This window comes from Ostrea edulis, chromosome 7 (assembly GCF_947568905.1).
Source record: "Ostrea edulis chromosome 7, xbOstEdul1.1, whole genome shotgun sequence".
Taxonomy (NCBI): Eukaryota; Metazoa; Mollusca; class Bivalvia; order Ostreida; family Ostreidae; genus Ostrea; species Ostrea edulis.
In genome coordinates this window covers 68,299,317-68,326,254 of record NC_079170.1, presented here as the reverse complement: position 1 = coordinate 68,326,254, position 26,938 = coordinate 68,299,317, and the positions used below count along the sequence as shown (strand labels likewise).

At 37.1% G+C, this 26,938-nt stretch overlaps 1 protein-coding gene and 2 long non-coding RNA genes across 4 annotated transcripts in view; 2 read left to right on the top strand and 1 right to left on the bottom strand.

Moving 5' to 3' along the window:
- LOC125654466 (alpha-L-fucosidase-like) overlaps positions 1-11,084 on the bottom strand; it is a 31,342-nt gene extending 20,258 nt beyond the window's left edge. The window contains exons 1-2 of one of the 2 annotated variants that reach the window (XM_048884425.2): positions 10,685-11,084; positions 3,252-3,358 (exon numbers count right to left, since the gene is read on the bottom strand). In XM_048884425.2, the coding sequence (XP_048740382.2) occupies positions 3,252-3,358; positions 10,685-11,040 (463 nt within the window). In that variant the 5' untranslated portion in view covers positions 11,041-11,084. The remainder of the gene's footprint in view (positions 1-3,251; positions 3,359-10,684) is intronic. The other variant, XM_048884426.2, reaches the window with a different exon arrangement.
- Positions 11,085-13,875: 2,791 nt separating this feature from the next.
- LOC125677935 (uncharacterized) lies at positions 13,876-21,917 on the top strand. The gene is made up of 4 exons (XR_007371339.2): positions 13,876-14,298; positions 21,188-21,243; positions 21,392-21,461; positions 21,575-21,917. It is a non-coding gene; the product is annotated as an uncharacterized LOC125677935 (long non-coding RNA).
- Positions 14,306-17,780, top strand: LOC130048452 (uncharacterized). The gene is made up of 2 exons (XR_008797242.1): positions 14,306-15,221; positions 17,216-17,780. It is a non-coding gene; the product is annotated as an uncharacterized LOC130048452 (long non-coding RNA).
- Positions 21,918-26,938: the final 5,021 nt, after the last annotated feature.

The following is a 26,938-nucleotide window of genomic DNA, read 5'->3' as shown; positions in this document are numbered from 1 at the left end:
CCCCAGGGGCCATGATTTGAACAAACTTGAATCTGCACTATGTCAGAAAGTTTTCATGTAAAAATCAGCTTTTCTGGCTTAGTGGTTCTTGAGAAGAAGATTTTTAAAGATTGTTCCTATATATTTGTATGTAAAACTTTGATCCCCTATTGTGGCCCCATCCAACCCCCGGGGCCCATGATTTGAATAAACTTGAATCTGCATTATGTCAGGAAGCTTTCATGTAAATCTCAGCTTTTCTGGCTTAGTGGTTCTTGAGAAGAAGATTTTTAAAGTTTTTCCCTATATATTTGTATGTAAAACTTTGATCCCCCCTTGTGGCCCCATCCTACCACCGGGGGCCATGGTTTGAACAAACTTGAATCTGCAATATGTCAGGAAGCTTTCAGGTAAATTTCAGCTCTTCTGGCCCAGTGGTTCTTGAGAAGAAGATTTTTAAATGACCCCACCCTATTTTTGCATTTTTGTGATTATCTCCCCTTTGAAAGGGACATGGCCCTTCATTTGAACAAACTTGAAAGCCCTTCACCCAAGGATGCTTTTGGCCAAGTTAGGTTGAAATTGGCCCAGTGGTTCTGGAGAAGAAGTCGAAAATGTGAAAAGTTTACAGACAGACAGACGGACAGACAGACAGACGGACGCCGGACAATATGTGATCAGAATAGCTCACTTGAACCTTCGGTTCAGGTGAGGTAATAAAACAACACACTTATAACATACGCAGGTATCATCAGAAAAACATATCAGTCTGGCTGTCGCTAGTTCTCCTAAATAGAACAACACACTTTTAACATACTCGGGTTGATGATGGCAGCCGCCCACTCTCTTTACGGGGCGAGATCAAAAAATCGATGTCAGATAAAAATCTAAAAATTTTATGTAAATAGTTAGGGGGAGGAGGAGTAAAAAATCCCATAAGTTTATGTCATCCGACATCGATTACACATTAGTAGTAAAAGAAAAAACACAATTAAATGAATGTTAAAAACAACATCAATAATGTTACAAATTGATGAACATTTAATAGATTTAATGTACACTTTTATTTGTGAAAAAACACAGTAGAAAAGGCATACAGAGTGTTATTTTTACTTGTTTGATTGATTGGTTCCAACATTCATCATATCTACTTTTAAGGGGGAAGGGGAGGGGGGATCTTAAATTGGTAAAAACTATGTAAATTTATTTTTTTGTTAGACATTGAACTTTTACTTTCGCCCCTAAAGTATGAGTGAAATAAAACATGAACGTGTACCAGAGATGTACAGGAACTTGTCTGTTTGTTTGTTAAGTCCTGTCGAGAATTCTTCACTCATATTGAGACATCACCAGCTATGGGTGAAGTACCACAAATTTAGACCTATGCTTATGGCTTACAGACGCAGCATCTGGTTTCTTCATCATACCAACGCCTGCTGCGACGCGGGACCTCCATTCTGAAACACCCGTGATTCTCACTTCTAACTGTCGAGCATTTGGCAAAGGAGCATTCACTACCTATTTGGACATTTTTAATTGGTTTGATGCGGCCATGGCACGAGCGGGGCTCAAATTCAAGACCTCCTGGTTGTGAAGCGAACATTCTACCACTGAGCTACCGTGACCGGTCGAGATGGACAATGATGGACCGTGACCGGTCGAGATGGACCGTGACCGGTCGAGATGGACCGTGACCGGTCGAGATGGACAATGATGGACCGTGACCGGTCGAGATGGACCGTGACCGGTCGAGATGGACAGTGACCGGTCGAAATGGACAATAATGGACCGTGACCGGTCGAGATGGACCGTGACCGGTCGAGATGGACAGTGACCGGTCGAGATGGACCGTGACCGGTCAAGATGGACATGTAAACAGAGGTGTATAAACATGCAGAGATGAGGAGATCTGTGATCAACTTTGATCTTACACCTGTTGTCAACCACCATGATTTCATGTTCCAAACACTTGAGTCTCTTAGGCCTAAAATAAAAATTGCTGTGTTTCCGCAAACCTGAAAAATCCTTAATTACACCCTCTAACCTACAATGTTTTTAAATGTATCGCTGAAAAGATTTATTTATCATTTTGGAGTTGACACTTGTAATTGATATGTAATTAAGAATAGGTGCTTTTATAACAAAGCATGTCTAAACCTTGCATCGATAGCGAAAAATGAGTCTCTGGTGCTCAATATGGTAATTTACCAGTGCAACTTAAAAGGAGATAGTCATCAGCATGTTTCTTTGAGTGTTTATTTTAATTCAAAAGAACCTTGAGAAAAAATATGATTTTATTTCCTACCAACCTAATCCTAGTGATGGGCAATCGGACCTAATACCACAATCGATTATCGGCAATAATCGGACGCATGTAATCGATTATAATCGGAATTGGCATTTAAGTGTTTTCCCCTCAAATTAGATGTAACAGAATCATTAAATGTATGGAACAACATTTGAATTCTTCTTTGTTTCATTTATTCACTGGTATATAAATCAGAATTCCAATATATCAAGTAATGGAATTTATCTATAATCTCAATGTATCACAGATATCAGAGATAGGCTCCTTTATTTGACTGTTGAATGTTATTGTTGTTACCGTCCTTTTTATCTCCCGCCATTTTCTTTGCTTATTTTCGATCGGGTTTGACATACAGAAAATAAAATTTGAACAAAGTTGAAGTGATATCCGGATTTTATTTGGTCAACGATGTCGGCGACTTTTATTTTGTAATCGATTAGTAGCATCGTAGGTCTCTGAACGACCGACAATCGATCATCGGCGACAATCGTTTCATCACTACCTAATCCTACACGTAATTTGAACTTGGATGTTAATAGAAACACAACAATTTATATTTTTGACCTTACCCACAAAATCTCTGCTTATACCCACACCTAGCGGTTCATGTTGTGAACATCTGATGTCAAACTAGCGGTTCATGTTGTGAACATCTGATGTCAAACTAGCAGTTCATGTTGTGAACATCTGATGTCAAACTAGCGGTTCATGTTGTGAACATCTGATGTCAAACTAGCAGTTCATGTTGTGAACATCTGATGTCAAACTAGCGGTTCATGTTGTGAACATTTGAGTCCCTTACCCACAATCTGATGTCAAACTAGCGGTTCATGTTGTGAACATTTGAGTCCCTTACCCACAATCTGATGTCAAACTAGCAGTTCATGTTGTGAACATTTGAGTCCCTTACCCACAATCTGATGTCAAACTAGCGGTTCATGTTGTGAACATTTGAGTCCCTTACCCACAAGATCTCTGTTGGGTCCTACGTCCTTTGAGTTCCAGTTGAAGGAGAACATGGATGGCCAGTTAGTAAAGCCTTCATGATGTTTGCTGGTCAATACAACATACCTGAAAGATAATATTATCATGTTTGCTGGTCAATACAACATATCTGAAAGATAATATTATCATGTTTGCTGGTCAATACAACATATCTGAAAGATAATATTATCCTGTTTGCTGGTCAATACAACATATCTGAAAGATAATATCATGTTTGCTGGTCAATACAACATACCTGAAAGATAATATTGTGTTTGCTAGTCAATACAATATATCTGAAAAATAATATTGTCATGTTTGTTAGTCAATGCAATATATCTGAAAGATAATATTGTGATGTTTGCTGGTCAATACAACATATCTGAAAGATAATATTGTCATGTTTGCTGGTCAATACTGTAAACAACATAATTATCTGAAAGATAATATCATGTTTGCTAGTCAATACAATTAACATATTTGAAAGATGATATTGTCATGTTTGCGGGTCAATACAACATATCTGAAAGATCATACCATATGACCCCTTCTATTATTGATATGCTGACGGCGCTATTCTTTGAGAGAGTGCAGCTGCATACATATTTTGTAATGTTCATTCTTCATCAGTAATTTAAATAATACGTATTTACCAAATACATGAATGGCATTAGACAGCAGAAATAGCCTATTTTAGCTCTTTGCCAGGGTTTTATATCAAATCATGAACAAGTGAAGCCCTGTAAAATAGGTTCTTGCTAGATTTAGATCACTCTTAAAATAACTACCATGCACATGCATCAACAATTATAGTTACAAACATATATACATGAATGTGGTTGAAAAATGAATACATTATTATGTTCCCCAAACAAAGTTTGGGAACATATTGTTTTTATTCTGTTTCTTATTAAGGTCTTCCGTTTCCAACGGAAGACCTTCTAGTGATTGTACTGTTTATTATTATTATTATTATTATTTTTTTCCCTTTCGTCTCCTAGACCGTTGGATGGATTTTCCTGAAACTTTTACAGGTTATAGACAACGATGGTACCTCGAAGCATTTTTTTCATTTTTTCAAAATTCACTTCCGGTCGCAAGATATGTCCAATTTTCGTCTTTTTACAAGATATCTTGTCCAGCGTTTTTCTCAGAAACGGTAAAAGATAGAGTCACCAAATTTTCAGAGTTAATAGATCTCACTTCGTAGGCGTGCAGTAGGGGTTTAAGAATTTCGGCCGTCACTTCCGGTCGTCACCGGAAGTGATTAAAGGAATCATGAATTTCAAACTTTTTTCTTTCAAATTGAAACCTATTTCGGTTTACTATATCTCGTTCTAATTCTCAAAAAATGTTGACCCCACCGGAAGTTGAATCTTCAACTTCCGGTTATATCAAATAAAGACTATTCATTATCTCATTTTTCAGTGCCATAAATCTCGGTTATGAAACTAGTTAATGAGTTGAGTTTTACATATATTATAGTCACTATAAATGTCTAGAGTAACGTCAAATATTTTTGTAAAATTTACTTCCGGTCGGCAAATACGGCTTATTAGCTGTTTTCGTTGTCCAGCGTTTTTCTCAGAAACGGTAAAAGATAGAGTCACCAAATTTTCAGAGTTAATAGATCTCACTTTGTAGGCGTGCAGTATGGGGTTAAGAATGTTTGCCGTCACTTCCGGTCGTCACCGGAAGTGATTGATGTATCATGAATTTCAAACTTTTTTTTTTCAAATTGAAACCTATATCGGTTTACTAGGTCTTGTTGTAACTTTCAAAAAATGTTGACCCCACCGGAAGTTGAAACTCCAACTTCCGGTTATATCAAAGAAAGATTATTCATTCTCTCATTTTTCAGTGCAATAAATCTCGGTCATAAAACAAGTTCATGATTTGAATTTTAGGTATGTTATAGACACTATAATTGTCTAGATTATATATTCAAATATTTTTCTAAAATTCACTTCCGGTCGTGAGATATGGGGTGGACATATTCAAACCTTGTTTTTTCAGTTTCTCAATAATGAATATAGATAGACGTTTGAAACTTGTAGAGTTGATCAACTAGCATTAGTCCATTGTACACATGCATTCAATTTTTTCGTCCGTCACTTCCGGTCTATACCGGAAGTATTTGAAAAAATGTCGATTTTCCAATTTCTTCGAGTGATTTCTGAGAGATGGCTGGATATATTTTCTTGAAATTTTCAGGAATAATGTCTTATGAAATGACCTTGCTATAGGTATTTTTGTTTTACAAAATTCACTTCCGGTCGGAAAATAGGGCCGATTTTCTGTTTCTCAAAAGGAATTTTGTCCAGCACTTTTCTTGGAAAAGGTAAGATATAGGTTCATCATATATTCAGGAATGATCAATCTCCGTTTGTAAGCGTGCAGTAGGGGGTTGAACATGTCGACCGTCACTTCCTGTCGTCACCGGAAGTGATGGAAAGAATCGCAAATTTCAAACTTTTTCTTTTAAATTGAAACCTATACTAGTTTATCAACTCTCTTTCAAAGTGTCAAAATAATATTGAGTCTGTCGGTGGTCAAAACGACTACTTCCGGTTTCTTGATAAAATATCTTTTTACTTTTCGTCTCTTTGTCCCCATAAATCTCGTTTATATTTGAAGTCTTTCATATGATTTTCACATGTCTTAATAAAAGTATCAACTTCTAGAGTTTTGATAATTTTGTTTTTCAAAACTGACTTCCGGTCGGTAGTAACTTGCTACTTTTTCTTTCTTTAGTCTACTTGTTTTTGTTGAGAACTCTTTCAGATAGAGACGTGAAATTTTCAGGGAATATAGACAGTAAAGAATCGATGTCATTTATAGGAAAACGCATCTGAATAGTACTTCCTGTCGTCACCGGAAGTTATGAGAAAGGAGTAAAAAATTCGATAATACATTTCTCATTCATTGTTAAGGCACATTTTCTGATACATTTAAATGGTTTTCGTAGGAATAGAAAGCTCTTTACTGGAAGTGGTCTAACGGAAGACCTACTCATTACTAGTAATGAGTATCTAGTTATTATTATTATTATTCTTTTTCTCCGGTACTTTTTTGTCCGGTAGTTTCTCAGAAACTACAAAAGGGATCAATATGAAACTTTCCAGGATGATAGTATAGCATTTGTAGATGTGCATAGTGATAGTCATTTTGTTTGCACGTGCATGCACGCGCGCGCACGTGCATTGCAATTTTGGTACAAAAAATGGAAAATCAGAATATTGAAGGAAGCGATATAAAACCTAAATAGGATGATAGTATATCATTTGTACATATGAAAAATAATAGTTATTTTGCCAGCACGCGCACGCATGCGCGTGCACGCGCATTACAAAATTTGTACGCTAACTTTGGAATCAGTCTAACTTTTTTGTTGTTCATTGAAATGGCTTGAAATTCATATCATAGGTAGATATTGAGACCTTTAACTGATTTACATGGTCAAAATTACCAATTTGCACGCGCATGCACGTGCGCTTCATTTTGATTGGATAATGCTAAAACGTTTGTAACTCTCTTATTTATGAAGCGAATGAGATGATATTCACAGCATATGTAGACAATATGTGTATCTATATGTTGGTGTAACAAAAAAATGCCAACGCACACGCACATGTGCGTGCAACGTTTTTTAAATGTTCAATTTTTAAAGGACGATAACGTTTTTGTTTTTCATCAAATTCTATTCATATTAGGGGTTTAGATGTATCTTGGTACTCCTTACAAATTGCTGTGGTTAGAATTACTGCTCAGCACGTGCATGCACGTGTGCTGATTTCTGATTGGACGATTTTAAAATCGCTATAACTTCCTTATATTTGGTGGAAACGTTATGAAATTCATACTGTGGGTATATGATACAAATGCCTGTTGAACGACATCAACAAAAATTCGGAATCATACACGCGTGCGCGTGTATGCACGTGCAACGCTTTCTTTCATTTCTTGGTACTGAAATGACCATATTGAACGTACTACATGTAATTAAAGGCTAAAATAAAATGATTTTTTCCTATAGATTCACAAGGACATCACTTTTTAATTGGGGGAGGTTTGGGGAACATCTGTAACGGTCCCCGTTACAATTAGAACTAGTTTAAGGAATGACTTTAATTCTGGGGCAAGTTATACGAGTATAACCTGGTTTGGGTCAGTTTACGCTTTATAATCCGCGAAGCGGATTATAAATAAGCGTTAATAAATATAGATAATATTAATCCCATTGTAGTAAGACATGTTTCAGACGAGGAAATTAGAACAATTTGATATTTACAATTTTGTACAGATATCCTAGTTTTTACACAATGATGAAATAATTATTGAATTGCAACATATTTGAGCCCTGCATGGCCTCCCCTTTGTTGTAAGGATACCATGAGATCTCTTCACAAGGCTAGAATTAATTAATGTTCAGTCGTGATTAAGTAAGACGTGGAATGGTTGATTATCAATGGGAGGGGAGGGGTTGTCATTGTGATATTTGCATTTATTTACAAGCCATGCCACGGAATTGAAACTGGTAAATAAATTTGAACAGTTCTAATTTTTTGGATGCGGAAAAAACACAGATTTTTAAAAAACGAAAATTTGTTCCTTAAAACAAACTCCTAATTTAGATCTGCCTCTGTCACTATTAGTATTTTGATGTACGTCGAAACGAAGACATGACGTCACATATCATCTTACCATGCCTTTCATTAACATTGCACTCATTAAACATTTGGCCTAATGGTGCACTACATTTTGGAGTTAGGGGATCACAAGACTAGGATGATTATCCGCGTAAGTTTACAAATATAGTCCAAGGTATGACTTTGCGAGATCTCAGATATTTTTTGACGAGGGACTTCTGGGTTTGGTGACAAAAATTTTCTTGTCAAAGGATCAGATTTAGCTCAGATTATTTTGTGCACATTAGGCCTAAAATAAAATATTGTTTGTTTCCCGACCGACCCAAAAAAATCGCCGCGACCGAAAATATTTTATTGCCGATTTTGTGAAGAAATTTTTTTTTTACCGAAATCCAGACGGAGGTGCTCCTATGAAGTGGAGAATTCAAATGCGTAAGAAGAAGACGCCGTTCTTTAAAGCGCCTTTATAATCAGTGCAGTTTTAAACGCCCTGATGACCCTCTCGTTTCTGATTGGGTGTTTTTGGGATCGTACATTGTTCTCTAGATTGTTCATGCATCAAATGTCGAACGTATGGTATGGACGCTGTTTTGTCAGTTTCTGTTGCCGTGTATATGGCAGGCAGCTTCACAAGAAACCTGATCACAAATGCGTTGCGTAAATTTTCTAAAAAGGACATCTGGGAAGATGTGTGTGAGAATGTTATTGCCGATCTCGATTTCACTGAAGATGAGGAGGATGTTCTGGACAAAAAACACGTTCGTGTGTCAATTTCTACTAAAAGTAATTTTACAGAAACATTTAATCCTCTGTACGGTGACGATATGAAACTTGCTCTTGACTTCAATGAAAACTTCAAATTCGTTAAATTTTGTGTTGACATTGAGGGTAACTCTACTGAAAAAGAAGCTTCCTCCTCAAATTGGAAAGAATGATGGAAGCAAGCCAAGCCATCAATAGGCTGCCCAGAAGAAAAGATACAGAAGGGAACAAGTTTACTGGTATGCATACTAAATAACACCATGTCCCAATATCTATCTCTTGTAAGCAAAGGTAGAGTCTCCCCACCCTTGTTTGCATTCTTTTTTCTTGTTTTCTTGCATTAACTTTTCAAACCCTTTAAAAGCCTAGATGCCCAAATGACCCCTTTTATGCCCTTATTAAATGTTGGTCTCATAAAAGCAGACCTCTCCTGGCACTTAATTGTCTCGTAAAAGCAGACACTGAGCTTTCACGCTTAATTTTTTTGAGTGCTTCCCGAATCACGCTAAGTAAAGTAAACATACTGCAAAAGACTTTTCCCGATTTCCCAGGCTGAAAATATGCATTTCAGGCGTCACTTTTTTACTGTGAAATCTACCAATCACTAGTGTACTTTTAGATGATAAAAACCCCTTTTATCTTTCAGAAAAGGACCGTTTGTTTAACAAAGTTGTTGAAGAATTTGAAAAAGCGAACACATTCTTCCCAAACTCCATGTCAAATGATATGGTTACCAAGTATATCAGTGTGATTACAGACACCATTTCAGGTGATGCCCTTGAAGGAGTTGTAAATGTCCGTCTACAAATGGATTGCAACACCCATGTTGAATTTCCACATTATGCAAGTACCCTTGCACAGCCCGATATCTGTGCCTTCTGTGCAGCTGTGGGGGCGACTAGAGACACAGAGGCTCTTAAGACTCATCGTGTAGTGCTGCCAGATTGTGGAGACTGTATCGCTATTGTAAAAACACCACCAAAGAGAAATCCAATTAAATAAAATAAATGATTTCAAATATACAGAGATTTTTATTTAATATCATCAGACAGGAGGGTAAATTATCACTTGATACATACTTGTGTACTAGGGCTTAAAGTACTGTCCTTTAATGCTGATTTGTAATTTCCTATTTACTACTACAAAAAACATTCCCCTCCCCAAACATATAAAATATTTTACCTACCTACCTACCCACACCTGCCTTGATAGAGTCGGGTTTGGGGAAACAAACAATTATTTATTTTTGGCCTTAGAGCTGTGGACTGGATCGCTATGTTTCTCGTGGATTTTTACGCGAGTCCAGGAAATGTCTCCCAACTCACCATTTAGATGTTTAGGCCTAGCTACTACATCCCAGTATCCCAAATGAATTTTATACCTTCTGAGAACAAAGATTCTACAATACCGATAACCCGACTTCATCGTACAAATGTTATTTCCTCTGTAGTAATGGGATTTTGTAGTACATTTATTTTTCTTTTGAAATTCTAGTGTTCAGGACTTCAGGTAGGATAGTGATGAACACCCTCGCTTCTCACATCTGCAACTCGAGTTCGATACACGTGCTTAGTTGTATGTGAGAGGGTTACACATGTGATGGTGGTCGCCAGCTCGGACATGTGGGTTTCATCCCGGTACTCCAGTTTTCTCTCACAAAATGACCCCCTAGCACCAACATCCGTGGAAGTCGGTAAATAGCTAGCATAGAATATGTTCACTGTTGTGTCTGACTTTTGAAATAAAGATTATCATTACTACAATAAATGATAGAGATACACTGATGTGATTGTTCTCTATTCAGCAGTGGCTGTCAGGTTAATAGTTATAACGATCTAACTGTGTCTCTGGACACGCCAAACTGAGTCCACAGGACATTATCATTTTATCTATCAGGTTAACAGAGGTCAAGAGTTCAAGTTGAGGAAGCACCAACACAACAACAACAACAACAAACAGGAAGGAACCTTGACAATATTGGTCTCAAATATTTACAACTTACTGCGCACCCGAGGCTTGGAATATGTCTGCCCATTCCGAAGCGTTGAAGAACTCGGCTCTGAAATCTTTAGCGAAGTCTGCATAAGTGAAGTCTGGAGGGTAGTTAGCTTTCATGAAGTCTACAACGCTGTTGGTTTTAGCACCCTCCCAATCCCACCAGAACCATTCTGACTCCACACTGGGCACGGAAAACACTCCCCAGTGAATAAATATTCCTACTTTTGCCGTGTCATACCAGGCCGGCAATGGACGCGTGTCAAGAGAGTCCCAGTTAGGATCATATCTCACAGACAATACCGCGGTTACTAACACACTCAAAACGATCGCTTTACAAGCAGATCTTACGTAGCGCGCCATGTTTAGTTCATGTGACTGGGATCAATATCACGTGACGGTGAATTGAATGTCTAATCTGGTCCCCGCCCCCGCCACTCCTTGATCACTCGTAAAACGGCGGGGACCAGACTATCGTTTGGGGTGATCAAAGAGTTGTGGGGGCGGGGACCAGATTATAGAATTTACACCTTGCATGTACATACATATAGAGCCTATGTAGAAATGAGCTTGATTACACAAATTAATACCACCGTCTGAATCTCCAGATTTGATCAAACATTGTATATAGATTCAATCTAATTGAAATTAGATGTTAGATCCGCTTGCATACTCGCTACACAAACATCTAACAACATTCCGTAGAGGGTCACGTCAGAGGTCAAATTCGATTGACCAATGAAATCACCGCTGGCAAAATCATTGAATGTTTGTTGAAGCCGATAAGTCTAGAGTGATACCGAATTTGACCTCTGACGTGACCCTCTATGGGATGTTTTTAGATGTTTGTGTAGCGAGTATGCGAGTGGATCCAACATCTAATTTTAATTAGATTGGTTTTTAGATGTTTGTGTAGCGAGTATGCGAGTGGATCCAACATCTAATTTTAATTAGATTGCAATGGAGAAGTCAATGTGCGTAGTAAACATCCACGTGTAGCGTTATAGATTCAATATGCGTAGTAAACATCCACGTGTAGCGTTATAGATTCAATATGTGTAGTAAACATCCACGTGTAGGGTTATAGATTCAATATGTGTAGTAAACATCCACGTGTAGCGTTATAGATTCAATATGTGTAGTAAACATCCACGTGTAGCGTTATAGATTCAATATGTGTAGTAAACATGCATCCACGTGTAGCGTTATAGATTTAATAAATGCAAATTATGGGGCCACCACAGGTCTTTTAAAAATGTTTGAGCCCGGGAAAATCCAGTGAGCATTGTGGCCCATGGACCTCATGTCATTATTTGATCTATAACACCGACCCCCATCCCCGTGGGGGGGGGGGGGGGGGGGGGACCTGGGCCAAAATAAGGGTACAACGGTTTATTTAAGAGGTTTGTACCTGAGTCTTGAAGTATTGTAGATTTTGATTGCTACATTGAAGGGAATTATGAAATAAAAGATGAAAATACGTGATTTTGACCTCTACTGCATTTAGAATTTACGTCGATTCATCTGCATCAACTCGATTTGTCTGTTGATGTCAACACAAATTAATTTATTACATCAACTGAATACATAATTATAAGTCTTTTAACAATATACCTATCAAAACGTTTAATGCTAGCCTAATAGGGATTGGAAATAAATAATGACCTTTTTTCATTTAATAGGGGGGGAGGGGGGGGGGGCTCATATAGAATTTAAGAGCTGAAAACAACACATTTGGGATACTGTCAGGTTGTTTTTTTTAAACCTGCACTTAAATGGTATACAAGGTCTTGCTTTAAAATATATATTATATAATGGAGTTTTACATTTATAAGTGGGGGATATGCATCTACCGGGTGTTGCTAAATCGGGAACGGAAGATGGAATTCAGGAGTTAGAATGATTAATGTAGCTAAGATAACACCAAAACTCGGAGGGAAATTCTCTTCTTTCTTTTTTTCTATCAATATAAAAAAAAAATTTACAAGCGGTAAAACAATTTTATCTTAAAATTCTGCGCCATAAATTGATTATGCGAAGTAAACGTTTGAATAAGAATTTAGAAAGCGTTTTACAAGAATTTTGAAAGTACGGCATTGACAGTAGCTGCAGAACTGTAGCTCTCTGAAAAAATATTTTGACATAACATCTCTGTTATGTCAAAATATTATTTCAAAGAGCTACAGTTCTGCAGCTACAATGACAGATGAGTTAGCGAACAGCGACACCTATGGGTATAGCTGCAATAATGAGCCCTCTCTGACTTTTTTTTTTTTTTTTTTTTTTTTTTTTTTTGGAAAAAGGGCTACAACTCCTTAGGATCTCCGTAATGGTGCAAATGCGGGAGTGATTCACTCCCGCAACATTTGCGCTCATTCTAAACATTTCCTGACTTTCTTTACGTAAATAAAATGATATTCTATGTTTCTTAGTCAATATATAAATTTACAACCTGCAACTTAAGATTTGTGAGGCTCTATTCTACCGTTTTCAACAATTTCGATAAATTCCAATTTCTCCATTCATATTTGTGCGCCATGTTTGATGTACTGAAGTTTCAACTTCCGATTGTCAAGTCATTTGCATATGCCATATAAGGTAGTATTTACACAAGTAAAGCTTTTTAAAAAAGCTTGCCGTCTTTAGCAGCAACTCTATAGAGCGAAGTTGAATTATGTCCCTTGTCTTCATTATTGAATTGAGCTGAAATAAATAATCTCACGGACATCATGCCTACAAACCTGTGTCCTGACTCCCATTGTAAAAGTTTGTATTTATGAAGGGTATATGTATTGGAAATCAAAATCACTGTTCCCTGTATTAGCACTGATTAAAGCCTCTATATCAAATGAAACTGAGATTTTCAGTGTATATATCAAAATATTTATTTTTTAACAAAGTTATGAAACAAAACAAACTAAAAAGATTTAAATTGCTCAAATTTGCATAAAAATTATTCTTGCATATTGTACAGTACAACTGCTTTAGAAATTAACCAGGATAAAGACCTGAGAATATTGTAATAGTTTTGCCAAAAATTATATCATAAAATACATAGAGTTTGATGGAAAAGATTATTCTTTTGCATACTTTAAAAAAAACAGTGATCCTCATTTTGAAGTCAAGCCTTATTTATTCTTATGTAATTAGGGTATCATTAAAACTGTTTTGTAGGGATTAGCCCTACCGAATAGACAATTCCCAAAACACAAGCAATCAAAACAAAAAACGGCGAGTTTTTCTGTTTGTATGCAAAAATGAAAACATTGCTGTAAATGAAGTAACCATAGAAATGCTTTGTATTAGTTGGTTTTAAAAAAGTAATGTGTCAATTTCATGAATTGCATTTTTCTTTTGTTCGTTTTGTCGATTTTTTTAAGATTGAAAATCTTGAAAAATTGTTAAGTCGTACGAAAATTAGAACACCAGAAAATTATCTCCCTTGCCTTGAAGAGCATTTCAACCAATGAAATAATTGAAAATTTTCACTTCATGCACTTTCTACCAATGAAAAAAGAGAGGAAGTGCAAAGTCCGAAGACTGTAAAACACTTCAACTCTGTATACCGTCAAGGAAGACGGTAATCAATGGACAAGTATGGAGGCGAAAGCCATTTCGTCGGTATTGAAAAGATTTGAATTTAATATCAAGTTAAAAACCGAACAGCAGAGTGTAAATTCTTTCTGCAACAATATGATTTTCCTTTCTTTGTCGAAGTGGCTCGAGTAACTACATTTTAGCGCTGATTGTCAATGTTTAGGTTTTTCATTAGATCCACCTACGAGATCTCGCGATAACAAGCATGGCGGAGCAGACGAAGAATTTTGCATGTTGTACATTATATTTAATGAAAAACACCTTTATTAGACATGCCCGAGCACAAAGTTGGTACTCCTTTTGGTGTAAACAACATTTGGGACTAATACACAGAGTTTATTATCGGTTATTCATAAAATTATTTTGCACCATTACGGAGATTCTATGGAATTGTAGCCTTATCCCGAAAAACGTCAGAATAAAAAAAATTGGATAGGGCTACATTATTGCAGCTACTATGGGTAGAGAATGAAAATAACACACGTGGTTTATTTGCCCCCCACCCCCCGGCAAAACGTCATTAACGCACATTTATATGTATTTACACATAATACCGTGTATGTGCCTGTACAGGGAGTGTGGTATGTATAAAACAACAATAATTCATGATCAACAAGTTAAACATCTTGTGTTTGATTTATTATTTTGACTTATTGACCACAGCACTCCAATCCTAAATAAGGGGGACTTCTGGCAGTTAATCTCTAAACTAAATACTTGTATCTTAACATTTAGATTAATAATGAGATGGCCTTAATTCCATTCAAGCATAGATTCTCTGTTAGCCTTTTAGCTATGTCATTGCTGAAAATAATCTAGAAAACAGACTATTTGGGTGACCAACAAAAACGGATCAGAGATGCTGATAGAGTGATATAAAACTGTCCCTGTGTCAAATGATAGATTGCTGGATGCATCGCTTTGTGACCAAAGCCGAACACAAGATGGTGAGTACACATCCTATTATATATATATATATATATAGAGAGAGAGAGAGAGAGAGCATGTATGTTCTCTTGTTTCTGTTGCTCGCCCAAGCCTCCCAAATTTAGTGTTTTTGTTATAATGTTCCATGCTCCATACCAAGTCTGGTAACTGACACACCGTATTCAGAAAGCACGAATATTATAATATAAACAAATCCTTGTTTGTTACTAACCATTGATAATTATTGGTCTAATCATCAGAAATACAAAGGCGATGTTGCCCAACCCTGAAGTTTGGACTTGGGGTGTACATGTTTCACACCTCGAACAAAAGATTTTAGCGTGTACCAAACAAATTGGTACACCCCAAGTCAAAGCTTCATGGTTGGGTAACCGTGTCTTTGTATTTCTAATGATTATAGACCAATAATTATCAATGACACCGTAATACACATCGGCGAGGTCGCACTTTATGAGGCAGGTGGTCGGGGATTTTACAGATTTTATAGGGTTTGAAATATGTCCCCTATTTAGTCATCTGTACTGTTTTTTATCATTTTTATTAGGTGATATTAATAAAATGACGCAAATTTTAAGGGGGTTTGGAAAAAATTAAGTTCTCCCAATAAAGTAATTCAAGAAATCATTTCTCTGGAAAGGGAATAAATCATTGCTTCTTTTATTGTTTAGTCCATTTTTCTAAACAAGATACCACGATTTACCTTAAATTTGAAAAATTTAGTGGGGGTGGGGGGGGGGGGTGGGGGGGCACTGCCACTGATAATTAATTTCTGTTGAAATCAACAGATTATTCGAGTTAATGCAAATGAATCCAAGTAAATTGTAAAAGCGAAAAAGGTCAATATCAAGCATTTTCATCTTTTATTTCATAATTTCCTTCAATGTTGCAATCAAAATCCACAATACTTCAAGACTCAGGTACAAACCTCTTAACAAAACTTTTAAAACTTTGTGCATATGTACCCTTATAGTGGCCCAAGTTTTTTCCACGGGGTGGGGGGGTTAGGGTCGGGGTTATAGATTAAATAAATGACAAGAAGTCCATGGGCCAGAATGCTCATTGAATATCCCAGGCTCAAACATTTAAACACCTGTTGTGGTCCCATATTTTGCACTAATTGAATCTATAATGATACACCTGAAGGGTTACTAAGCTTATTGATTTCTTAAATTGCACTGCTATAGTTTACGAGAATATTAAATTTTCCAAAAAAAAAAGAAAAGATTTTTGCTTCGCCCTGGACCCACTGGGGGCCTCAAGGCGACCCTCAGCCTCATAAAGTTGCGCTCCCGTAACTGGATCCGCCCCTGGTTATTACATGAACTAAATACATACTTAAGTCTTCTAACAATATACATATCAAAACGTTTAATGCTACATGCTAGTAGATTGGAAATTAAGAAGTGACCTTTTAAAATAATCAGAAAAAAAAATCATCATATAGAATTTGAAAGCTCAAAAGAACATATTTGGAATATTGTAAAAAATTTTAAAAACTGCACTTAAAAGTTATACATTACGTCTTTCTTTTAGATATATATTATATAATGGAACTTTATATAAGCGAAGGATGTGCACTACCTGGTATATAGATCAATGTTTTTTATTCATTGGTCAAAAAACCGAATTTCGTACAATTATGAACTTAGGTAAATTGATTAAAAGTGAGATCAGGAGTTGTCATTTGGCAGTGAAGAGCAACATTCATGCCTAGCAGCTGTGCCCAGCAGACTTCCTTTTTTCGCTAAAGAGGGGGGGGGGGTACACGGCACCCACCTAAAATTTTCAATTTTATGTAAATCATGGTCTCTTCTTTAAAAAAAATGATAAAAGAAGCAATCATATTCCTCATTTGATTGATATTTAAAACAATCTTCTTTCGTCAAATCCTGAATCGATGTTCTTTACACTCTATTTCCTGATATTACTAAACTATTACTAAAATGTTACTAAAATTCTCTATTTATCTCCAACTAACAGTAGTTTCTTCCAGTGGAGTGGACCATGGAAACTCTGAAATATGTGAAACAGAGATCAAGGACCCGGAGTTCTATGTGAAACAGGGGACCAGGACCCGGAGTTCTATGTGAAACAGGGGACCAGGACCCGGAGTTCTATGTGAAACAGGGGACCAGGACCCGGAGTTCTATGTGAAACAGAGATCAAGGACCCGCAGTTCTATGTGAAACAGAGATCAAGGACCCGAAGTTCTATGTGAAACAGTTGACAAGGACCCGGGGTTCTATGTGATACATTAGCTGCAGAACTGTAGCTCTCTAAAAAATATTATAACGAAACAGAGAGCTACAGATCCACCTTTTATAAAAACCTTCGATATACGGAGCACTAAAAGCTGCGCACGGTTGAGGCCTGATATCGTTGTATTCTTGTGTTGCTGGCTCATAAATTTAATATGAAAAAATTCTGAACATTACTGTTTACTTTAATGCATATAATATTATAGCATTTTCAACAAGATGAATGATTCTACTAAATATATATCATTAAATATTTGAACTTTCAAAAATAAAACACAAGTACTTGAAGTATAAGTCAAAGTTTTCCGTGTTTTTTGTCGAGGTATACGTGCATCCAACGAAAACATAATAAATTCATATATTTAATTTAATATTGTAACGTGCAAGGGAGGTCACTGCCTGTGAACCCCCGCGGGCTTGTGCCCGTGATAGAAACGGATAGCCCTGAGATGCTGCAAATATGTACAATGCGCAGATTTTAATCAGTTGTACTGCGCCTATATAGGATCTAATGACGGGTACCTGTAAAGTGCGAAACGAAACGAAACGAAATCTACCGAAACGAAACGAAACATACCGAAACGAAACGAAACCCACCGAAACGAAACGAAACCTACCGAAACGAAACGAAACAGATTGTATAACCGAACTCTTTTAATTATAATAATTAAAAATGGTATCTTAGGCCCCTGTGAGAGTTACCACATATAACATTCGGGTCCCCTTTGATGTAGGCTTTCGGCTTGACTGATACAAAGTTTTAAAAGTTGGAAAAAGGGGGGGGGAGCACAAAGTACATATCCGTAGTTGATTAAATACCATGTACAATTAGTTTTGGATCCATAAATTTCAGAACCGAGGGTTACAGTCTCAGAGATCTGGGGAAACACATTATACGAGGGGTGGGATCGCCGACGTTGGATCCGCCTTTGGGCATAGATACATTGTTTAAAGAAGCTCGTGTCTGAGAAAATTGAAAGCAGGAAGAGCTCTTAACCTCTTATTTTATCTCTAACTGCTGAGGTGCGAATACTTTCAATAATGGAAAAACTCTATACATTTGGGGTGTTGCTAAGACGGGGAATTGAAAACGGGACGGAAAACGGAATTTTTTTAATGCAATAATATTAGGAGGAGGTCGGCATTTTGTAAACTGAAAAAGGCTTAAGAACGAGGGAATTTTAAGCAGAAATCACAAAGAGAACGGGAGGGCATATTCAGAATCCACCGTTTGATATACTACATACAAATACACAATATCCACATGTATACATATATTTGTCTTTAGAGCAAAAAATACTGAAACATGTATTTATGTCCAAAAGCTGATCCAACGCCGACGACCCCATCCCTCATTTAGTGTGTTTCCCCAGACCTCTGACCTGTGAGACTGTAACCTTCCGTTCTGAAATTTATGGATCCGAAGCTAATTGAACATGATATTTATGTGCTTTGTGCTTACCCCCCCCCCCCCCCCCCCCCTTTCCAACTTTTAAAACTTTGTATCAGTCAAGCCGAAAGCCTACATCAAAGGGGAGGCGAATTTTATTGATATGTGTAAACTTTAACAAGGGCCCAAGATACCATTTTTAATTATTATAATTAAAAGATTTCGATTATACAATCTGTTTCGTTTCGGTAGGTTTCGTTTCGGTGGGTTTCGTTTCGTTTCGTTTCGGTAGATTTCGTTTCGTTTCGAACTTTACAGGTACCCATCTAATGGCTGGTAGCGAACAAGTGCATGGGCAGAGAATTCCACACACCAGCGCACTTCCACAAGGACAAGCAGGGATGTCCGCACACCTGCCCTTGCGCAGTGATAGGCAGGGATGACCGCACACCTATCACTATTTAACTATTGGTTCTAATCAGAGACAATGGCAGGGATGTCCACACATCAGATCTTGCGCAGCAATAAACAGAGATGCCAAATCCAGAGCAATGTTCGACCACACACTCTGACAGTAATATGCATGGATGACTGCACACTGCTTAGCTTTGGCAGTCCGCATACTTATACATACCTGACAGAGTTTGTCGAGTCTTACCTGTAGAACCGTGCTACCACTCAAGTGTAGAAGAATCCTATACATCCGCAGTACCATAATGATCCGTAGTGTATAATTATTTACAAATTAAAACAAAATACTAATCATACCCAAACTTACTAATCTTTATAGAATCTACTATAGAAACACACAATGATTATAATTGTATGTACTTTAATTCAAAACTAACCATCATGAAATATTTATTTTAGTATGTCTAATAAGCAATTAAAAATGACAAGGGCGATAACTCTCGCAATAAAGATAACATAAGAAATACAGCTTTCCGCTTCAATATTTTAAAGCATTGAGTTTATAAACATTATTTGATTTGAGTTGAATTAACGAGTTATCCTTGGACTACATTCTATGTCCTTTCGAGTTGGGTGTAGCAATTTGTGAATAGTTCAATACACAACTTAAAACAAAAACTAAATCCGCTAGGCATAATGGCGACTTCCACGAACTGTTGTTTACTGTTGAGCAAACGGGTTTCTTGTGGATTGAAGAATGATGAGTTAGAGATAAGTTCTGTTGAGAGAAAATTGCAGGAATTTTGTTGAGTGGAACTGGAACTTACTTATTGTGCAAAGTTCGATGTTGGTACTAACGGAAAGCGTGGGACACGTGCATGATCAAGATGTGGGATGCCAGGTAGGGTTATATTGAGGGTTGTCACGGCTTCCAGGTGGACAAGTGAGTGTTACAGGTGTTGTTGTTTTTTCGAGTTCCTAAGGCGTCACAGCTGTTGTAACGTCGTACGTAGGTCTCGTTTCGGTGTCCAACTCATAAACATATTATGCAGGAGTTCGAAACCATTGTTATTTAAAAGAGCTACGATATTGCAGTATCTCATGCAGTATGCGGTGTATCTGGTATTTGAGTTCGTGGCATGAAGGACGTTTTCGTAAGGTGCTATTGTCATCCCCGGTTGAATCTTTAACACTCAGCCCGGAATACGCAAGATCGCGGCTACTTTTTCCGTCTTGGTTTTAATTTTTACTTTCCCCTTTCAAAGTCTCCCGAGACCCAGAGTATGCGAGAATTTGGGCATGTTCGTAAAATAATACCAGTTCTGCAACTTTTGTCGTGATCGATTCACCCGATTTTAACAATGGTGCACTATCATTGCATTACATTAGACTGTAGTAATGATTCAAGAAAGAAACATAATTCACAAATGATAGATTTTAATGGAAATGTGGTGGATTTTTTCCCCACTGCTGTCAGCCAGGAAATTCCCAAAGCCGAGAAGAGCTTGTGTCAAAATATATAGCTTCGAGAGCTAAATTCAGGAGTTCATTTTTCCTGTATCCAGACGTTTTCACACACCTTTCATTTAAAAATGCTTTTAATTGCGGAAAGCACATGGATGTTAAACCGTCTTCCGATACCATGTTTTGAATAAACAAAAAATGCCCAAGATCGACACGCTTTTCCGGACTTCTTTACAAGAGAGTTCCACTAACTCGGTATTTACGATCTTGCGTATTGCAGAATTTTAGCAGACGTGTGGTTCCTGTTTGGGGGGGGGGGGTGTCCTCAAATAACCATGTTTATTTCATTTTGCATAATCAATTATTATTTATATTTGATATTTGTTTGTTTTGTTTAATAAATTTATATAGATTGATATAACTGTTAAGTTTTTCTTTTCAGGATTCCCTAATCTATATAGATAAGAAATATCCAGAGGAATCCCCAACATTCCAATAGTAAGTAGTTCCGACCATTAATTTTTTTTCGTTGGATACGATATTCCAGTAATTTTTCAACCAATGAAAAAGCATGTAACATGTAAAATTAAATGATTAATATATGACATGTATACTTTGTTATATCATATAATGATTGTTACTGCAGGTATTCAACCACCTGAACCAGCTCATTCCAGACCACAGCGTGTAAGCCTTCTGTCTAGACTTTGAGAAAGGTAAATATTCAATTTTCTAATACCTTCTCCTTTTCCAATTTTACATATATGTGTTGTCAGAAAATGATCAGCGACGACCATTACATTATTAATTACATGTTTATATTTTTCAGGAGTGTGGGGTGCCATTAAGTCCATCTACCCAGACTCAGACATCAAGGATTGCGCATTTCACTGGGGCCAGGCTGTCATGCGGCGTGTAGCCAAGTTGGGGAGGAAGACAGCTTATGACAACGACGGGGCCTTGCATGTCTTCATCCGGAAAGTGTTGGCTCTGCCGTACCTTCCAGCAGCACACATTAGACCAACCTTTCAAAAACTGCTGCAGGAGACCACCAACTCCCAGCCCTTATGGCGCCTGACGACCTACGTAAACAGAACTTGGATGTTAAGTAATGTGTTTGCTGTGCACCAGTGGTGCGTCTTCAAACAGACCGTCCGTACAAATAATGAAATAACGGGCGAGTGCATATCATTCAGCTTACTTATTTATTGTGTAAAATTTGATATATATAAAAGTTAAAAATTGCATATTTGAAAGATATCTTTAATCTTAGACATGGAATTTATTTGTATTTGATCGTAACTCCAATTGTTGACTTATGTATTGTATGCTTTGTTTACAGGATGGCACACAAGACTTAAAGCAGAGCGAACGGGAGCAAGCTGCATTTTTACAAGCTGGTACCCGCTCATCGTCGCAAACCACGGGTCATTGTTTCATTCATTGGTTTGCGACGATGGTACCCGCTCTACCAAAGGAATCCAAGGCTGTTCCCCTTCACGTACAGCTGGTAGAGGAACAGACCCTCTCTAGGTGGCAACGAACGACGTACGAGAAAACCAGCGGTCGTGTCACCACCCTGTGGCATTAGTATCAGGCTAGAGAAATTACAACTTCTCACTTCCTGAAAGCTGTGGGTAAACTATACGCACCAACATTTTTAGCACCACATACAGACAGTGACAGCAAGACTGACATCCACAGTGAATAAACTTTAACTTTTGTGTATGAACTGTTTATGACTGTCAAATGTTAAAATAAATGTTATAAACACGTCCTTGTCTGATATCTTATATTGTTTTGTTGTTACTGTTAGGTACCGTGATGTAAAATGTTGTGCCGTAATAAAATAATTGCATTGTTTGTTTAATTGTATAACTTTATCTATTAGTGCAAAGGGGGGGGGAGGGGGGGGGGGGGGCAAAAACTTCATACCCCCATGGGACTCAAACTTATAGTCTTACCAGCTTGAAGGGGCATGGACATGATTTGAACTAAAAAAAATCAGATTTTATTTTTCCATTTTTAATGTAATGTAATACATGTACATGTATGTACTTTAGTTAAGCATGGATGAGGGGGAAAAAGTAAAAATTTCGGCTTAAATCTTGTCCATGCCCCATTAATTCCCTGAGCTAACTAAGGAATAAATGACTGATATTTCAGTTATTTGGACAATGTGTTAGTCCTCTATAAAACAACAGGTAATGAAAGGTGGTTTATATGTGAGTACGGAAATTGATCAGGCCCAAGGTAATTACATCAGAGGAAATCATGCATTTGATTTTATCAAAATGCAAGGTGAAGATAACGAACAGTGATCAATCTCATAACTCCTACAAGCAATACAAAATAGATAGTTGGGCAAACACGGACCCCTGGACACACCAGAGGTGGGATCAGGTGCCTAGGAGGAGTAAGCATCCCCTGTTGACCGGTCACACCCGCCGTGAGCCCCATATCCTGATCAGGTAAACGGAGTTATCCGCAGTCAAAATCAGTGTGCCAAGAACGGCTTAACAATCGGTATGAAACACGTCAGACAGCATTTGAGCCAATGCGATGTTGTATTGACGAACTAGATCGTTATAACGACCATAGAATTTGCGAAATGCTGACTTCAGTCGAGACTGTTGAAATCCCTGTACCATCAACTTGTTTGTCAGTAGCTTACCTCGATTTAAAAACTAACTATACCCAGAACAAGCTCTTGCATATCGAATCAGTTGAGATATATAAACACCATATGCAGGTGATAATGGAATATTGCTATATAAATGTGGGAAGTTGACGATGGAGAAGCTGAAATCATCCCGTTTGTCATACAGTTGAGTTGTTAGTTTGCCGTTAATGTCTACTTTCAATAAAATATCTAAGTATGAAGCAGAAGTGGACGACTCTGTGGTGTCCTTTATTTCGAGCTCACAGGGATATATCAAATCGACATATGAATGAAAGCTATCATTGTTAATAGACAAAACGTCATCGATATATCTAAAAGTCGAATTGAAGGTCACAGCGAGAGATTTTTTCTTCTCACGTAGAAGTTTTTGAATAAATTCTGCTTCATATGAATATAAAAACAGGTCAGCTAACAAAGGAGCACAATTCGTGCCCATGGGAATTCCAACAGACTGTTGGAAGACTTGATCACCAAATACCACGAAGATATTGTCAATGAGGAACTCTAGCATATTTTTTATTTCAACTTCAGAGTACTTGTGCGTGGAATCAGAGTGGTGTTTAACAAAGTAAGTTTTTGAATGACTGATCACTAGATATGAATATTTCCGTTTTCCGTTTTTGTTGAAGAAGCAACTGTCTATGATGTCAAAAAGTCTAGTCTTTAATTTATCGTGAGGAATGGTCGTGTATAGTGTTGAAAAGTCATAGGTTTTAATGCTATTGATTTGGGGAAAATTCTGTGATTTCAAGTTTACTAAAAGTTCTTTAGAATTTTTTAGAATCCACATTTGATTAACACCACTTCTTGCATATATAGTCGCACAGTAAGTTTGAAGTTTCTCCTTCACAGCTGTTAACATTTTCGTGAGGAGCAAAGATAGGGGCTTGGTAGAGCACTTACTGGATCCAGCAATGTATCTTTGTTTGTAATGGTTTTTATGTAGTTTAGGAATCCAGTATAGCTACGGTAATTCATATTCATTCGACCCATTGACTGGAATGTTAAATGTGTCTAAAACTGAAGCATGGTTTTGAAGAATTTCGTCTTTTGAAAGGGCAGTTGGAGTATGGATAGAAAAACTGTCACAAATAAATGCCGCATATATTTTATCCATTCAGGATTTGGAAATAGAATGTGGCAGGTATAGAAATATTCCAAGAAATGGCAGAGTATTCTTGGTATTGAAAATGAAGTCCACTTTATCGAATATTATGATGTGTATAATATCCTTAGGACAAAAATATCAACAAATCTGTTCTGTTTGGGAAATACTGAAAGCTTATTTCAATATGGAGGAACACATACCCTAAATGCCTTGGCGAAGTATGTTTTTCTTGCTTTTAAAAGAAGAGACATTTGTTATGATAAACAGTCTCAAGAAGATTAATGTACATTATGTGTGATCAAGGTTAATTAGTCTGCAATCAAGCCATCAATACCATAGATCATATTAAAGGATGACATGACAGAAGATATCAGGGGCACACACAGCATGAAGATGAAATACGCAGAGGAATTAAACCAATTCAGTACTGCACTTGGAAAAATAGTAATTATTTTTTTCTGGGTCGGATCGACTAGGGGACGTATTATCGCAATTCGCCTTTGAATTAGAACGCTTTGGTTGATATAGTATTGCGTTGTGTGACGACACAATTGAATCTGTTTGTAATACAATTGCGAAATGCAACAGAAACTCTCATTGGTCCATATTTATGGTCCGCCCAAATTCCCTTATACGGGAGTAGTCAGCATTTGAAAACGTGACGGCCAGATGCTAGATGAAAAAAAAACTTCAAAGAAAGAAAGAGAAAAAGTTATATTCTGGTGTTGTTGTCTCATAAATTTAATATAAAAAATTCCTAACATATTTTCCTACTATACTTGTGTCCAAACATACCTTCAAATATTTATTAAAGCCCCATACGACCCAAAAACTCGATCACAGCTTTTGATGATTTCGTTCATAGACGTAGCCATGTTAGGTTGCCAGTCAAATCGAATCCCGGTTCATTTCCATATTGGCACAATAGCGTCTAGATGTGTACTAATACCCCACAAATATTTTAGCTAAATTGTTTAAATAATATACCACCCCAGTCCTATTAAATGACAATTATTGAAATAGCTAAACTCACGGCAGTGCGGCTTTCATTAGTCATGAGCGGCCGCGCCGGCCGGTCTCCATCTAATGTCCTTATGTAGCATTTTCGTTCATCTGGAGCTTATTTTACCTTTACAAAAACTGGTACAAAAATGTTTTAATTTCTATTAATTATTTGTGTTGATAATAAATGAAGAGCGAATACATAACTTACAACCGATTTTATGAATAGATACCAATAGCAAGAGTTCGAATTGACCAGCTACCTAACATGGCTACGTCAACAAACGAAATCATTTGAAGCTGCGAGTTTTCGGGTGGTGTGTGGCTTTAATGAATATTTGAAGGTATGTTTGGACGCAAGTATATAGTAGGAAAATATGTTAAGATTTTTTAAAATTGAGTTTATGAGACAGCAACACAAGAATACACCGATTTCAGGCCTCAACCGTCCTCAGCTTTTTGTGACCCGTAAATCGAAGGTTTTTATAAGAGGTGGATCTTTCCAGAGAGGTATGTACAGTTCTCCAGCTACACTGAATCCGCTCGAGAAAGTGGGCGGGGTGTAATCGGCCAATGAAAACTCTTGTTGTATTACATCAAACATGTCATTCAAATTGTTCAATCGTCTCATTACACAACGCAATACTATATCGGGTAAAGCGTTCTAATTCAAAGGTGAATTGCGATAACTAGGGGACGGATAGTCTAGGGACGGAACGTCTGGATATCCCATTTTTCGGTGTTGACGAGAATGTCTCTACATTTAAATACGACTGCTCATCCTTGAGGAAAGATGTCCCAAGAGAAAAATAAGGAAAAGGCTGGGAAGAAACAAAGCAGGACTTATGAAATAGAAATTTAAAAAACCCGAATGCAAGATGGGAAGCATTACGTTGGGCCAACGTTGGTTCCACGTTTGTAAACTTTTTATCTTGATGTTATGATTGCATAACGTTAAAGAATGCTGCATTGAAGAGGCAGATTCTGATATAGTTAGAGGACATTCTTTGTTCATGCATGCAATTGGATGACTAGATGACTTCATCCATTTATATTTGTTTTTAAGAACTTAAGAATTTGACCAACACATTGAATAGTTGTTGTTTTTTCTATTCTTTGAAGCGGGTGCATGATTATTTATTTAGATTTAAAATCCTAAGCTCAAAATTTTAACCCAATCTATGAATGAATGTCTTAAATTGTTTCGTGAGTGTTGCATTAGAAAACTGAATAAAATATTTCTTATAACAATATAAGTTCCCTGGGACAGGATGTGAATAAATATATAAATCAAGACACTCCAACCAGTTTTATAATTACATTGAAATAAAGCTCAGGCGAGTTGTTAAAACTGGGGAGTCGAAGCGATTAAAACACCAAACTGTGGGATGAGCCGTCAA